Source organism: Ceratotherium simum, chromosome 33, assembly GCF_057802395.1.
Source record: "Ceratotherium simum simum isolate JZ-2026a chromosome 33, ASM5780239v1, whole genome shotgun sequence".
NCBI lineage: Eukaryota > Metazoa > Chordata > Mammalia > Perissodactyla > Rhinocerotidae > Ceratotherium > Ceratotherium simum.
In genome coordinates this window covers 7,952,983-7,968,772 of record NC_141932.1, presented here as the reverse complement: position 1 = coordinate 7,968,772, position 15,790 = coordinate 7,952,983, and the positions used below count along the sequence as shown (strand labels likewise).

The following is a 15,790-nucleotide window of genomic DNA, read 5'->3' as shown; positions in this document are numbered from 1 at the left end:
AGATGTATATTCTGATATCAAATGAGGTCTGAGCTCTGGTTACCAGCTTGGATATATACATTACTATTATATGCTTTCTCTCCACAATGGAGCCTGTGATGTTGAGAAAGGCTTCAATTCTAGCATAAGTTTTGTTTCAATCATTTGTAAGGTTTCTTGCTCCTATGAATTCTCTGAGGATACTTTGTGTATACTTTGTGTATACTTTGAATAAAAGTACTGCCACATATATTAGGTATATGTTTCCTTTTGGTATGTATTTTCTGTTGCCTAGTACGACTTGCAAATTGGGTAAAGCTCTGCCATACTAATTATATTTCATAAGAGTTCTCTCTAGAATGGATTCTTTTATGCTGAATAGGGCTTGAAAATGGGGTAAAAGATTTGCCACATTAGGTACATTTGTACAGTTTCTCTCCAGTATGGATTTTCTTATGCTGAGTAAGGCTTGAATGCTCAGCAAAGCCTTTGCTGCATTCACTACTACTGTAAGGTTTCTCTCTAGCAGGAATTCTCTGGTGAATTGTAAGGTTCGGCTTTTGACTGCAAACCTAGCCAGATTCATTATATTTGTAAGGTTTCTCTCCAGTATTGATTTCCTTATGTCTTTTAAGCCAGGGAAATTGGGTATAAGATTTGCCACAATCATTACATTTCTAAATCTTCTCTACAGTATGGATTCTCTTATGCCTACTAAGTCCTGAACAATCAGCAAAATCTTTGCCACATTCGTTACATTTGTAAGGTTTCTCTCCAGTATGGCTTCTTTTATGTTGAGTAAGCATTGAGTGTCGAGCAAAGGCTTTGCTGCATTCATCACATTTGTAAGGTTTCTCTCCAGTACAGATTCTCTGATGAGTTGCAAGATTTGACTTTTGATTATAGACCTTGCCACACTCATTACATTTGTAAGGTTTCTCTCCAGTATGGATTCTCTGATGAGTTGCAAGATTTGACTTTTGACTATAGACCTTGCCACACTTATTACATTTGTAAGGTTTCTCTCCAGTATGGATTCTCTGATGAGTTGCAAGATCTGACTTTTGACTATAGACCTTGCCACACTCATTACCTTTGTAAGGTTTCTCTCCAGTATGAATTCTCTGATGTAGTTTAAGGCCTTTATGAAAACTAAAAGCTTTGCCACACTCATCACGTTTGTAAGGTTTCTCTCCAGTATGCATTCTTTTATGTTGAGTAAGCTTTGAGTGTCGAGCAAAGGCTTTGCTGCATTCATTACATTTGTAAGGTTTCTCTCCAGTATGGATTCTTTCATGTTGAGTAAACGTTGACCTTGCTGCATTCATTACATTTGTAAGGTTTCTCTCCAGTATGGATTCTTTTATGTTGAGTAAACGTTGACCGTTGAGCAAACGCTTTGCTGCATTCGTCACATTTGTAAGGTTTGTCTCCAGTATGAATTCTCTGACGAGTTGCAAGATTTGACTTTTGACTATAGACCTTGCCACACTCATTACATTTGTGAGGTTTCTCTCCAGTAGGAATTCTATGATGTATTTTAAGGCCTTCGTAAAAGGTAAAAGCTTTGCCACACTGATTACATTTGTAAGGTTTCTCTCCAGTATGCATTCTTTTATGTTGAGTAAGCTTTGAGTGTCGGAGCAAAGGCTTTATTGCATTCACTATATTTGTAAGGTTTCTCTCCAGTATGCATTCTTTTATGTTGAGTAAGCCTTGAGTTTTTAGTAAAAGCTTTGCTGCATTCATCACATTTGTAAGGTTTCTCTCCAGTCTCCATTCTCTGACGACTTGTAAGGTTTGAATTTTGATGAATGATTTTACCAGCTACATCACATTTATATGATTTCTCTCCTGTATGGATTATCTGATGCCCAGTAAGGTTCAAGCACTTATTAAAAGCCTTCCCACACTCATATTTGTAAGGTCTCTGTCCAGAATGGACATTCTGTCCAGAATGAATTCTGTTTCAAGAGGTATGAGCTTTTGCTAAAAGCCATTCCACAGTTATTACATTTCTAAGATTTTTCTTTATTATGTGTTTTCCCATATTGTGCAGGTAACAAAAGATATTTAAAAACCTTCCTATATTTATTACCTATATTTTGAACACCGAGAGGAATTTGTTGAAGTGGTGAAACTGAGGAATCATGGTGGATAGACTTCTCAACTTGACTGCATTCATAAATTTTCTCCTCAGTTTGAAATCTCTGCAGTTCAGCTAGGTGTGCCTGCCAAACTGATTGAGTTCTATTTTCCAAACACATTGTGCATTCATTTCTAGCATCACTTATGTTATTTTTCAGTTTTAACAAATTTCCTATAAATGGCTCATCATGCAAGAAATATTGATATGTATTATTTCGTACAGAAACACTGTGCTTTTGAGGAAAATTATTTGTGTACTTTTTACATTCATCTATTCTATGAGTGAGCTTTCCAATATGGATTAACGGCACTGCTTTGTGATTTCTGGCATCATATCCCCACACACTCCCAAACTCATGCATATCTTCCAAGACTTCTTTGAGGTCAAAATCCTTCATGCCACAGCTTTCAGATCTTTCCAATATCAATAGATGGCAGAATTCTCCTTCATTAATGTCCTCTCTTGGCAATAAATCCTTTATTGCAAATCCAGCAGAAAGGATCCCTATTGAGTTCCAAAGGAAATGTTTTATATTGAATTATATAATTATACAAAAAGTAATCATTATAATTAACAAAGTTACGAAAGTTCTGAATCTGTCTTCAAACACCGTTGTAATATACAGATATCTACATTTTTATTTTTATAATTTTTCCATATTAATAGTTGCTCTCACCTTTGATAATAAATTTTCAACACAAACCTTACATCGTACACATATTTTCTGGCCATATAACTGGATAATTAAATGATATTCCATAGTTAGGGAGTTCATCTACATACTGGCTAGTATATAACCATAGCCATAAAATCCTAATGGAAATTTGAGGTTGTCTTCCATAATTCTTAATTTTTATAATAAGGTGTGTTGATATGAGGGTAGAAAAAGATACTAAAAGATATCATGTGTAAAACAATGATAACAAAACACTTTTCTAACCCATGATAAATCACCAGGTAATTTAATAACTAACCACAATTATATAAAATAATAGTCTCTGAAATTCTAAAGAATTCTTCCTAAGGAACTAAAGAAAGAACTTACATTCAAGAAGGAACACACAATAGTCAAAAGGAACAATATGTTGAGAATCACTAAATTTGAAACATCAGTTTCAGGTAAACACATATTATTAGAAAGATCAAAAATTAGGGGTCCAGCCCCGTGGCTTCGTGGTTAAGTTCGCTGCACTCCACTTCAGCAGCTTCAGTTTGTTTCTGGGCATGGATCTACACCATTCATTGGCAGCAATGCTGTGATGGTGACCCACATACAAAATAGAGGAATATTGGCACAGATGTTAGCTCAGGGCCAATCTACATCAAGCAAAAAGAGGAAGATTGGAAACAGATGGAAACTGTTGGATTCCAAAACAGATTGAAATCTGTTTTGCTTGGGGACAAATCTCCCCCAGCAAAAAAAAGAAAAAAAGAAGGGCTAGGCCTGGTGGCCCAGGGGTTAAGCTCCGTGCACTCCGCTTCAGTGGACTGGGTTCCGTTCCTGGCCATGGACCTACACTACTTGTCAGTGGTCGTGCTGTGGCAGTGGCCTACACACAAAATAGAGGAAGATGGGCAACAGATGTTAGGGTGAATCTTCCAGAAGCCAAAAAAAAAAAAAGACCAAGACTGGTGACAGATGTTAGCACAGGGTAAATCGTCCTTAGCAAAAAAAATAAAAAGTATGGAAGACTGTCAGAAATCTCAACTGTGATTTCAAGTCTACAGTTATATAACAGCTAGTACATAGATCAACTCTCTATGAGGTACCATTTAATTATCCACTTAGAGGTTCAGAAAATGTGCATAGTATATAGGATGTGGTTTGAAAATTTATTATCTAAGGTGAGAGAAAACAATATAGAAAAAATTGCGAAAAGAAAATCTACAAGATATAATGCACTGCATGTAGCATGGGGAGGCATGGGTACTGTGGAAACTGGGGTGCCTAGGTGCTGAAAGTTAATATACAGAAAGGCACCAGTGTCATTCATTTGAATCAATACAAGATCTGAGAAAAGGCCAGGACTGGGATTTAGGAAAAGAGAGGAAGTCTTTCAGCAAGAGGCATAATACTCATTCCATACGAACTATACTATGTGGATGAAGCTAACAAAGAAGAGATTAAAAAGGGAGACCCTGAGGTGTTATGGGAAGAAAGCAAATTTACACATATTCCAATATTGGCTCTAAAAATGATCAAACTGAATATGCCATAAGTTCCATTTTTAGGCATATACTCAAGAGACTCATACATATGCTCCAAAAAACACGTGCAAGAATGTTCTTAGTAAGACCCAAAAGCAAAAATCTGGAAAAGACCACCAAGAGAAGAACGGATGAATTCACTCTGTACAAACACACATGGATGCAATAAAACCCTCTCAAAGGTCCAGTAATGGAGGGTGACCATGGATGCTGGATGATGATCTCTGACGGGGGGGCCACAGAGTTTCTGTGGTGGAAACAAAGTTAGCAGGAGGTTATTGTCAAGGTTACAACTCTTTGGAGATGTGATTATATTTGGTAAAACATAATTCATGAACTATATTATATAGATTTAAAAATAGAAATTTATCAGTTTTGACACATTGAGTTTATCAGTTCAAGTGTCCTTGTTCGTTATATAAAAATAAGAGTCTCCTTGGCTTTAATATTTTAATTATTTGAAATCATTTCCTTGGATCTTTTAACATTACAATCTCAAAGACATAAGAGATAGCATGTGGCAAGTGCTCTTACTATATGTATTAGCAGACATATAGTTATTATCCTTATAAATTTATAGAAATTAATACACACTAATCTAAAAGTAATGAATTCTAACTTCACAAACATCATCCAAAAGTAGTATCCTTAAAAGGTATTACTAAATAAAGCAAAGAGTGTTGGCAAGGAAAAAGCGTGTTAGTTGCAGCATTTAACTGTAGAAACAATTTTTGGCAGATCCACGCCAGAGGTCTATGTGTAGAGATGTGGTAAGCAAAATAAGTGTCCAATAATACTCAGAACAAAAGGACAGCAATGGGATGTGTGTCAATAAGGACCAGGTGACTTCTTAGAGAATTTAGGTGAAAGGGAAGACAGGGAACAAAACAAGCTTCACGGGTTAATTGAAATATGTACTTTCAAGAACTTAAATTGTCTGGGCAACATGAGTCTCAGAAGCAGTAGTAACGAGGGAACAATGGAGTGTAAAAAAATGCCTGTTTTCTATTAAATAAATAAAAAGGGATATTTAAACATTAGATAATTATAGAAAGTTGTGCATAACACATCGAGACAGTAAGAATAATTATTAGAATAAGCTATTTGTAGCAAAAAAATAAAGTCAGTGGAATTAAAATCAAATCCAAGTATTTTTCAGAAAACTACATATGCTATGGAAAAAGCAATGTATCGTATATAAAAAAAGATGGAAAACCACTTGAATGGTATTTCTGTAGCTAAGTAACTTAATAAAAAATGTGTTTTCAATATATGAAAAATTCTCAGTTTCAAAAATGCAATAGATTTAATTGAGGAAAGTGTGCTAAAACAATGAGATACCACTACACACATATGACAATAGACAAAATCTAGAACACTGACACCACCAAATACTGGCAAGGATGTGGAGAAAGAACTCTCATTCGTTGTTGGTGGAAAAGCAAAATGGTACAGCAACATTGGAAGACACTCCTGAGTTTCTTACACAACTGAACGTATTCTAACAACATGATGTAGCAATCATACTCCTTGGTATTTACCCAAATGAGCTGAAAACTTATTTCCAATAAAAACTTGCACATGAACATTTATAGCAGCTTCATCCATAAATGTCATAACTTGGAAGCCAACAAGATGTCCTTCATAAGGAGTACAGAGAAACAACTGAGGTACATCCAGATAATGGAAGTATTATCCAGCACTAAAAAGCAAAGAGCTATCAAGCCACATAGCGACATGGATGAATCTGAAATGCGTATAACTTAATGAAAGAAGAAAATCTGAAAGGGCTATATACTGTTTGATTCCAAGTATATGGTATTCTGGAAAAGGCATATGAAGATAGTAAAGAGATCCGGGGTTGCAGGGCTTAAGAGGGAGGGAGAGATGAACAGGCACAGCACAGAGGATTTTTAGGGCAATGAAATCAGTCTGTATGATTCTATTATGTTAGATATGTGTCAGTATACATTGGTACAACCCACAGAACGTATAACACCAAGAGTGAACTCTAAGGTAAAGATGGACTTTGGGTAATGATGTTTCAGTGCAGGTTCACAAATGGAAACAAATGTAGCACACTGGTGGGGATGTTGTTAAAGGGGAAGGTCTGCATATGTGGGGGTAGGAAATACATGAGAAATCTCTGTACCATTCACTCTATTTTGCTGTGAAACTAAAAGTGCTCAAAAAAATTGTCCACCAAAAAAGGTGTCTCAATACTACTAAGCACTAAGTAAAATGAAACAGAAGTAAAAATAGTAACTAAGATTACCTTTTCAAAAAATTCTGGAGGTTATACAGGACTTGGACAAACTAATATTGAGTCATAACCACTCAAGAAAAAAATCACATGAAGTATATAAGACAATATTCATTCTACGACCCCACAATGCAAAATTGCAGGCAAGAAACAAAGAACACTAAGAGTATCATCAAAAATACTGAATTGATGAAATAAATAGAAAACCAAGTCATTTATAACAACGAAATTTACAAGAAGAAAGTATCAGTGACAAATCAAAGTACAGTAGACTTAAAAAATGTAGGCATCATTTCACTTTATAAACTCCTTCAATAAGATGTGTCAAAAGCATATTTTTTGAAGGTGAATGAACAAGAGCACACACACGGGTAAGCAATGTGGTACGAAAAGCAGTTTAGTAAAACAGTCTCATAGAAATTAGGTTGTGAATTTGGATAGTGTTCTCCTTACGTAAAGTTCATACATTTTTTCATTTCGTGCCTTCTCAAAGGAGATGATCATATTATGTCTGAACAATATTGCCATACTGCCCTTAGGAGACATTGTTAAACTCCTCAAAAACCAGGACAACTGGAAACACTTATCAGTCAGGCTCTCCTAATACTTTCCACATCAGGATCCTGGGACATGCTGGCCACTACCCACTGGCTTCAAGAGGCACTTCTGTAAGTGGCAGGATGATGTTCTAACATTATTAATCAGTGTTCTCCTTCAAGAATTTCTGTTACCCAGTAAACACCCTCCATGGGAGAGTCCACCAGAAGCTGTCCATCACCTAAAGATGAGTTATCTCAACAGAAAAAGAGGATGAAACTTCAGACCCTTGGAATGTGTATTTCAAAAGCAAATTTCAGAGCCAAAATCTAGAAGAATAAGAAATCAGGAAGATCAAGGTATTTCTATGTTTCCTGACAGACAGAGCAGGAACAGGGAGAAAAATATAAGATATGGCAGTAAAATGGAGTCAGATTTTGGGAGGTTTTTGAGAAGCAGCTGTGTGCTATGCCTACAGGCTGTGGGGTGAGCGCCTGAAAGACTGAGATACACAGCCATGTAGCAATGGAGACTAACGAGAGGATCTCAGTGTCTAGTCTTTATATTACTGCTCAGTAACAATATGAAACAATCTCAAATTATAAAATCTCTTTAACAATCTCAAATCACATTCCTCTTTACACACGTGGCAAAAAGAGAACTGAAGAGAGGGCTGAGGGGCCTGAACAGGCAGACAGAGCTTGACACAGCCCAGGGAGTTTCATGGAACCCCAGAGACAATGGAAGAGCAGCATTTTCTTTGTCTACGTCCTAAGTTCTCCCAAGAATATAACATGTGAATGGAAAGTGAACAGTTCCTGGGGTCAGGACCACAGAGGCCTCAGTCCTGACCTCTATGGACTGAGAACCAAGAGAGATGAAGAGGAAAGAAGACTCCATAGAGAAGGCCATCTTGCTCTCCCTCAAAGCAAGGGACCAAAGTGGTGAGAGGAGCCAGATAATAGAGAATTGTACGTCATCATAAAGCTTTTGCCTGCCTCTGCATGAGCTGGAGCATCATGGTAGAGTGCAAGTTTAAACATTTACACATTTACACATTTCAAGAGCAGTGGTAAGTGTGTATGTGGTTGGTGGGGGGCAATGTCTTTTGAGAGCTCATAAGAAATAAAATTTTATTTTCCCACAGATCTTTCCCCACTGAGAATTTCTCAAACCACATTTAATGGGGCAGCTTACTCTGAGCCCATGTATCTGAGCTCATACTTGTATTCACATCTCCATACATTCTAATCCGTCTGCATTTTTTCCTACTTTCCTGTCACTCTCCACAGTCCAGGGCTGTTTCCCTTGCTCAAAAATGGAGATAATATTCTACTCAAGAGAGATTTCCACTTACAAAGAAAAACGGAACATAATATGCTATGTTTTTCCAGAACACATTCTCAGCTCTTTGTTCAGCTAAGAAGAGAGAACATCATAGCTGGATCTAGAAAAGTGTTTCAAAAATCAGTCAACTGACTGCCTCCTGAATGCTAAGGGGTTATTTTAAGTATGCAGGCATCTGGGGCTGGCCCGGTGACATAGTGGTTAATATTGGCGCACTCTGCTTTGGCGGCCCAGGGTCACGGATTCAGATCTCAGGCACGGACCTACACCACTGGTCAGCCATGCTTTGCCAGTGACCTACATGCCAAAAAGGGGAAGACTGGCACAGATATTAACCCAGGGCTAATCTTCCTCAAGCAAAAAAAAAGAAAAAGAAAAAGAAAAGGAAGCGTGACAACAGATGTTAGCTCAGGGTTATTCTTCCAAAGTAAAAAAAAAAAAAAAAAGGTATGCAGGCATCTAGCTCTCTCCCAAGAACTACTGAATCAAAAGCACAACAGTAAAACCACAGAAGCAGATAGTTTTAAAAATTTGCCATAAGGTTCTCTGACTACTACTGTTCCACAACCACCACTAATCAAGCACCATATGTGCAGAACTTCTGAAGAAAGGGGAAGTTAGAGTCCATGTGCCATGCTAGGAAGCCTTTCCTTTCTGAATCAAAACAGCTTCAATCACTCTCTCAAGAACAGGGCTTGGAACTCAGACAAGAAAGTCAAAGGCTCCCAAGAGACTCACAAGGGAAAATGCAAAGATATACAACAGTAGTTACCAACTTCAGAAGGGAAGTTATCCTCACCCAGGGAGAGCAGGTTCCTGTAGTTCTCCAACCTCACGTCCCTGTACAACGCCCTCTGAGCAGGGTCCAGGCATTCCCACTTCTCCTGAGAGAATTCTATGGCCACATCCCTGAAGGTCAACTGCCCCTGAAAGGACAGCACATTTCACCATGTCAACAGGGACACAGTTCTTATTTTGACACAAAATGAGACAAGCAGAGATGTGTAAGGATTGACTCTGCTGGAGCAAGTGTTCTCAGTGATCCATGTAAGAAAATTTAGAGCAAGTTATAGCCCTCTAACTTTCTTTTAACTGAAGTGACATTCACATAACATAAAGTTAGCCATTTCAAACTGTGGCATTCACATGTTGTACAAACATCACCTCTATCTAGTTCAAACACATCTTTCTCATCCCAAAGGAAATCCATTACCCATTAAGCACTTGCTTCCCACTCCCCTCTCTCCCCAGTCCCTGGTGTGCTTTCTGTCTGTATGGATTTACCTATTTTAGATATTTTCGTATCACTGGAATGGTATGAAATGTGTGACCTTTTGTGTCCAGCTTCTTTCACTTAGAATAATAGTTTTGGTTCATCCATGGTGTAGTATGTATCAGGACTACATTCTTTTTTTATGGCTGAATAATTTCATTGTTTGACTATACCACATTTGTATTTATTCACTCATCCTTTCATGGACATCTCAGTTGTCATCACATTTTGGCCAATGTTAATAATGCTGCTCTGAAGATGTGTTTGAATATCTGGTCTCAATTCTTTTGCTCATGTACCTAGAACTGGGGTTACTGGGGTATACAGTTTAATTTTTTAAGGACCTGCCACACTGTATTCCACAGTAGTGACACCGTTTTCCAGCAATGTGTACAGTTCTAATTTCTCCACTTTCTCCATCTTTACCAACACTTGCCATTTTCTGTTTTAGTGTATTCAACCTAGTGTGTGTGAAATGATATCTCATTGTGGTTTCGATTTTGCATTTTCCTGAGGATTAATGTTATTGACCATCTCTTCATGTGCTTGTTGGCCATTGTGTATCTTTTATGGAGAAATGTCTACTAAAGTCCTCTGACCATTTTTCAATTGAGTTCTTTGAATTTTGGTTGAGTTGTAGGAGTTCTTCATATATTCTGGATACTAGACCCTGACCAGATATGTGATTTGCGAACATTTTCTCCCATTGGTAGACTGTGTTTCACTTATGTGATAGTGTCCTTCAACACTCATAATTTTTAATTTTGATGGACACCAACTTATGTATCCTGTCTTTCTCTCTTTGCTTTTGGTGTCATATCTAAAAGTCCAGTGCCAAATGCAAGGTCATGAAGAATTATCCTGATGTTTTCATCGGAGTATTACAGTTTTAGGTCTTACATTACTCTTTGGTTTATTGTGAATTTATTTTTTTACAAGGGGAAAGGTAGAGGTTCAATTTTACTCTCTTTCATGGGGATATGCAGTTGTCTCAGCACCTAAGAGACTATTTTTTTCTCAGTAAAAGTTTTTGTCACCCTTGTAAAAAAAGGAACTGATTATAGATATGTGGGTTTATTTTTGGACTCTCAGTTCTATTGCTCTGACTTATATTTCTATCCTCACGCTGGAACCACAGTTTTGATTACTCTAGCTTTGTAGTCATGTTTGACATTGGGAATTTTAGTCCTTCAAATTTGTTCTTCTTTTTCACCATTATTTTGGTTATTTTGGGTCCTTATGAATTCAATGTGAATTTTAAAATGGGGTTTCCTATTTGTGCCAAAAGGGCTGTTGGGATTTTGGTGGGGATTCCACTGAATCTGGATAGTACTTTAAAGAACACTGTCAGCTAAATAACACTAAGTCAACATTTTAGGTAGGACCCTTCAGAGACAGAGAAGATTGGCATATCCAACATATAGCGATTTAGGAAGGAAAGAGGAGAACAGTCAACTAAGAATGTTAATTTTACCTTGGAAAGAGCCATTCCACGTTTCTTTCCTCTTTCTCTGAGATTCTCAGGTTAGATTATTCTGCATGACAAAAATATGTTGTTCAATGATTAGAATCAAAACACCCCTTTCCTCTGCCACAAGTATACATATAAGGAGAACCTCAAAATGCGACAGACAGCCCTTTGCTGCCCACTGTAACAGGAGGAATGCTGGGACACTAAACTCCATACAGAGACCAATAAGTGAGTTTTTCACACAGTTCTCCAGAAAGCCCTCCCCTCCTACCAAACCCACACACTCTGCTGCAACTGCACTGTCCTTTGTCCACCTGGCATGAAGTGTAAGGAAAGTGCCTTATCCAAAATCTTGACTCCTCCCTAGGTAGCCCGAATCCACTGATTGGTTGATGCAGGATATGGAAGTCTGTGCCTTCCCTCAATTTGGACAAAGTCTGAAGGGCTACTCAACTCCAGAGCTTCCTACTCAAGCAATACCAAGGAGTTTTAGATTTTTGTCCTCAGGGTGATGGCAAAACATTATAGGGTCTCTCGCCAGGAGATGACACAATCAAACTTAAGATTTACCCATGAAACACAGAGGGAGAGAGTGAAGCTGAGAAGCACGCCTCTGTCTGAGCATCTGCCCTTGCCTCTTTCTTAGTGGTTTTCATTATTTTTGGAGGACGGGACACATTGCAAATGATAACTGGGCACCCTGTACTAGAAAACTGTCAAATGCAGACCTACGACAAATTTTGAAAATCATTTCAGGGATCCCATTAGCTCAGACTCAGAATTCCTGGTCTACTCCATTATCTCCACGTTACAGGTGGGAGCACTGGGGCTCAGAGGGGAGAAAGCTACCAAGTTACCCTGAAGAGGTCTGAGTTCACTGAGCAGAACAGGATGTACGTGGTGGCCTGGACAGGGCAGTAGGAAAGGTCTGCTTTAACTGCAAATTACATTTCACATTCCTAAACAAGAGAAGATTCTCTTTCATGGGTTTAATCAAACTCAAGCATTTAATTCCTCTTTTCCAGAAAAATATTTAAAAAATGAAGTTACAAATAGTTAATCTTGGAAAACATGAAAGAGGGTCACTTGGAGATGGGCTCTGAGCAATCTGTTCATCATGGACACATGGGCTCTACTGGAACAAAGTTCCACATCCATCCAGCCCATCCTTCAACATCTGCACAGAAAGGACACAGGGGACTTGAGGGGAACATCTACGTAGTTGGACACTTCAGCTCAGAAGTCACTACTTTAACATCACTTTAGGGAAGACATAAACTGTTGACTTTTAAACTGTTTAAACTAGGTTTTCAGTGATAAAAGATTACCAACATCCTTACCAAATGCATAGTGAAATACTATAGTTATTTACAGACATCAAAGAACAGTTCCAATATATGACAGAGTAGAAGGCATATAAACCACATTCTCTGAACAATAAAATTAAGAGGGAAAATAATTTGGAAATTAAAAAAGTACTTAAGTTAAAACAAGTGTGAGGATACATGAAATTTAGAAAAGAAGGTCATGAACCACAGGTGACAGAAAGTCCTCCCCCATTTCTTGAAAGGGAAGAGGGTGATGTGGAACTGACTGAGCTAAGCCTCTGCCCTCAAGGTGTATAGGGGCTGCATATGGAACTATCTTTTGACGCAATAATTAGAAAATGCAGATGCCTCATAAACCTGGCTTTGTAACTCTCATTCTCTTCTGCACAATTTTAGCAGTTCAACAAATCTTCAATTAGATTATAGAGCCCCAAGTCAGGACTACTTCACAACTTAATATCCCATATCCAATCAACTCAATGCTCGCCTGGGTTTGGGTCCCTGCGTTTCTCCACCGCTGTGTGTTGTGTTCTCTGTATTTGTCTGTGTCCTTCTGGTTCTCTCCTCTCCTTTGTGTTTCTCTCTGTTTCTCCTCATCCTTTTGTTTCCCTCCCTCTCTATTCCTCCTCCTACAGTGTGTTGGCTCCACTCTGTTGCAACCTGTTTCAATCCCCGTGTTCTTTCTCCCTAAGCTTTCTGGTGGCCTCTAACTCCAGATCTTTCTGCCTCTTTCTCCCCATCTCTGTTCCCCTCTGCTCTCCCTGGGGGTGGTGAAGGGCATGTACCCACCTCCTGAGTGAGGACTGGACCACGCGGTTGGGCGGGGGGAGGGGAGTGGGGCGTCAGAGAAAGGTTCTGAGCAGGAAAACGACACGGGTGGCGGTCGGTGTCTACGCGGACCGAAGGCAGAAAGGCTGGTCGGGCAGCTGCCTCAGAGCGATTTTAACCGGAAACGGACGCGGACTCCCGGACCGCAAGGAGCCGCAGGACTCGGGACGTCTATGGCGACGCCGCCGAGAGGCGAAAGGGACGAACTCACAGCGAGACAGACGAGCAGATTCAGAGATTTCAACTTAGAGGGCGACCGTGAAACCCGGGTGTGAGGCGCGGGGGCCTGAGGACCGGGAAGCGCAGGTACCAACCAGAAACACACACTCGCTCACCCGAGCGCACCGCTTGCTCCACGTGACCCGCTTCCGTCCCCAGGAAACCGCGCATGCGCTTGCGTATCGGGGCGGGGCCGACAGGGCGGGGCGGGTACAGAGGCGGGTGGGGCTCGAGCAACGTAGGGGCGGGGCTGGGCGCGGCGTCTGGCGCTCTCCTCCGCCCCTCAGGTTTCCTTGAGTGTTTATCATCGCGCCCAACAGCCTCCAGCTTTCTGCTTTTGGGTTCCTTTGAATCTGCTGGTGTCCTTTGCAGCCGGGCTTCCTACAGAATTACACGTGTGTGGGACACTTATCCTGGAAGCCGAGATAGTTCCTCTTAAGAAACTGACAGCGAATCACCTGGAAGCTTTTTGACGCGCGGATGGAGCCGCCTGTCCTGTGAGGAGGCGGCTGGGGCGCTGCGCCCTGTGGGGGCGGGGCGGGAGGCTGTGGGGGTCGTGGGATCCAGGAACGTCTGAGACCCGGACAGTTACAACTTCCTTAAGCAAAAGGCAGAATTGTCCGTCTAGGTGAGGGAAACTAGAATGTGACATGAAATGCAAACTGTACCTGCTTGGAGTGTGCGATTTTATACCAATCCCAGCAGAGCTTAATTTTTTTCTGTTCCGCATTCACTCGGGAGGCAGAGACATGACCCTGGGCTCGGTTCCAGGGACTTAATGGGGCCAGGCCCTGGGCTGTGGGCATGGAGGGCTGACACGTTGCTTTAAAAGAACAAAATTTTCGTCTTGTATGGATAGAAATTTTTCTCTTTAAATTTAAGTAATTATACTAATCCAAAATTCTTAAGATGAATTAACAATCCAATACCTTTGAGCCTTACTGCATGGCATACGTGTTTCGCTGAAGTCATTAGTTACTAAATATAATTGCGGTTTCAATTAAAAAATTTATTCTGAGTTATTTGGAACAGTATTTTTAACTTGAAAATTAAATTAGATATTTTGTCTTTTTTGTCTGTTTCTCAATGTTTTATGTAATGTGCAGATAATGACATAAAAGTTGGTCTCTTTTGGAGATATTTGGCTTTGATTTTAACTAATGAAATATCAGTCTTGAAATATTTCCAGAGACATGGGATAAGGATGTCTGTCTCCTTAGCGAACAATAAATCCAAATAGTATTACTAGTTTTTCACATTTGCAACAGCAGTATTTACACCCTTAATTTTTAATTTGAAATATGTGAGTTAATAGCTCCTTTCCTGTTCCCTGTGGAAATTTTGAAGGTGGTGCTGGCTGGATTTTGGGTCAACCAAATCACAACTATATATGCTCCAGAAATTTCTGAAAGGTGATTTTCAATAAACAGCACTCTTCTGTTTTCCCCAGAACTAATACCAGTATCTTAAACTTCTAAGGGTTTCCCCACCACCACCATTATTTTGGTGAGGTTTTATTTCTTTAAGTAGTTAAATGCTTGGACTCAGATTGAAACTTTGAAAGATAAATTTCTCTTGGGGAAGAGAACAGAAGCAACCCTTCTCCTGTCCCTCTCTCTCCGCAGGCTCCCTGTGCTGAGCTCACTTACCCTGAGCTCTGGTCACTCCATGCAGACTGACTTTGAAGTGGCTCTCCATGAAGGAGTCAGGACTGTGCACCATTTCGGGTCAAGAAGTGCTGACATCTGAACTCCCCATCTAAATGTTTTTCAGCCACTTTGCCTCACATGGGGGCCCCTAACCTACATTTTTAATCAAATATTCTCATCTCGTATTTATATATAACATGTGCTTGGTAATTTTCCTGACCGGCTGAAATGATTTCTCTTGGACCCAGACAGGAACTTTATTGGTTGGAGGCTCCCATGCTCCCCAAAAGAATCTGAGCCCACAAGATGGTGTCTGAGTAAACCAAGGTGTAGCCACCACCTTGTGGAATTAGATAGCATAAGAGGTGAGGAGTGAAAAGACTGAGATCAGATTTTAGTATAATTTCCTGTATTTATATTTTTATTAATATTGTGATAATTACTAAAGGGAAACCTCCTTTAAAATGGAGTCAGGAGGCCAGAAGGGGAAGCTCCCGCGCAGTACCATTGGAGGTCAATTACAGGAAAGATAGTCAATT

At 39.6% G+C, this 15,790-nt stretch overlaps 1 protein-coding gene across 1 annotated transcript; it reads right to left on the bottom strand.

The window, feature by feature from the left end:
* Positions 1-211: 211 nt before the first annotated feature.
* On the bottom strand, positions 212-13,710 carry LOC106800138 (uncharacterized). The gene is given in 7 exon segments (XM_087422042.1): positions 212-1,293; positions 1,295-1,614; positions 1,616-1,948; positions 1,950-2,632; positions 9,256-9,409; positions 11,231-11,291; positions 13,345-13,710. Coding segments are annotated over 6 exon segments (2,142 nt in total). The 5' UTR covers positions 11,246-11,291; positions 13,345-13,710; the 3' UTR covers positions 212-656.
* Positions 13,711-15,790: the final 2,080 nt, after the last annotated feature.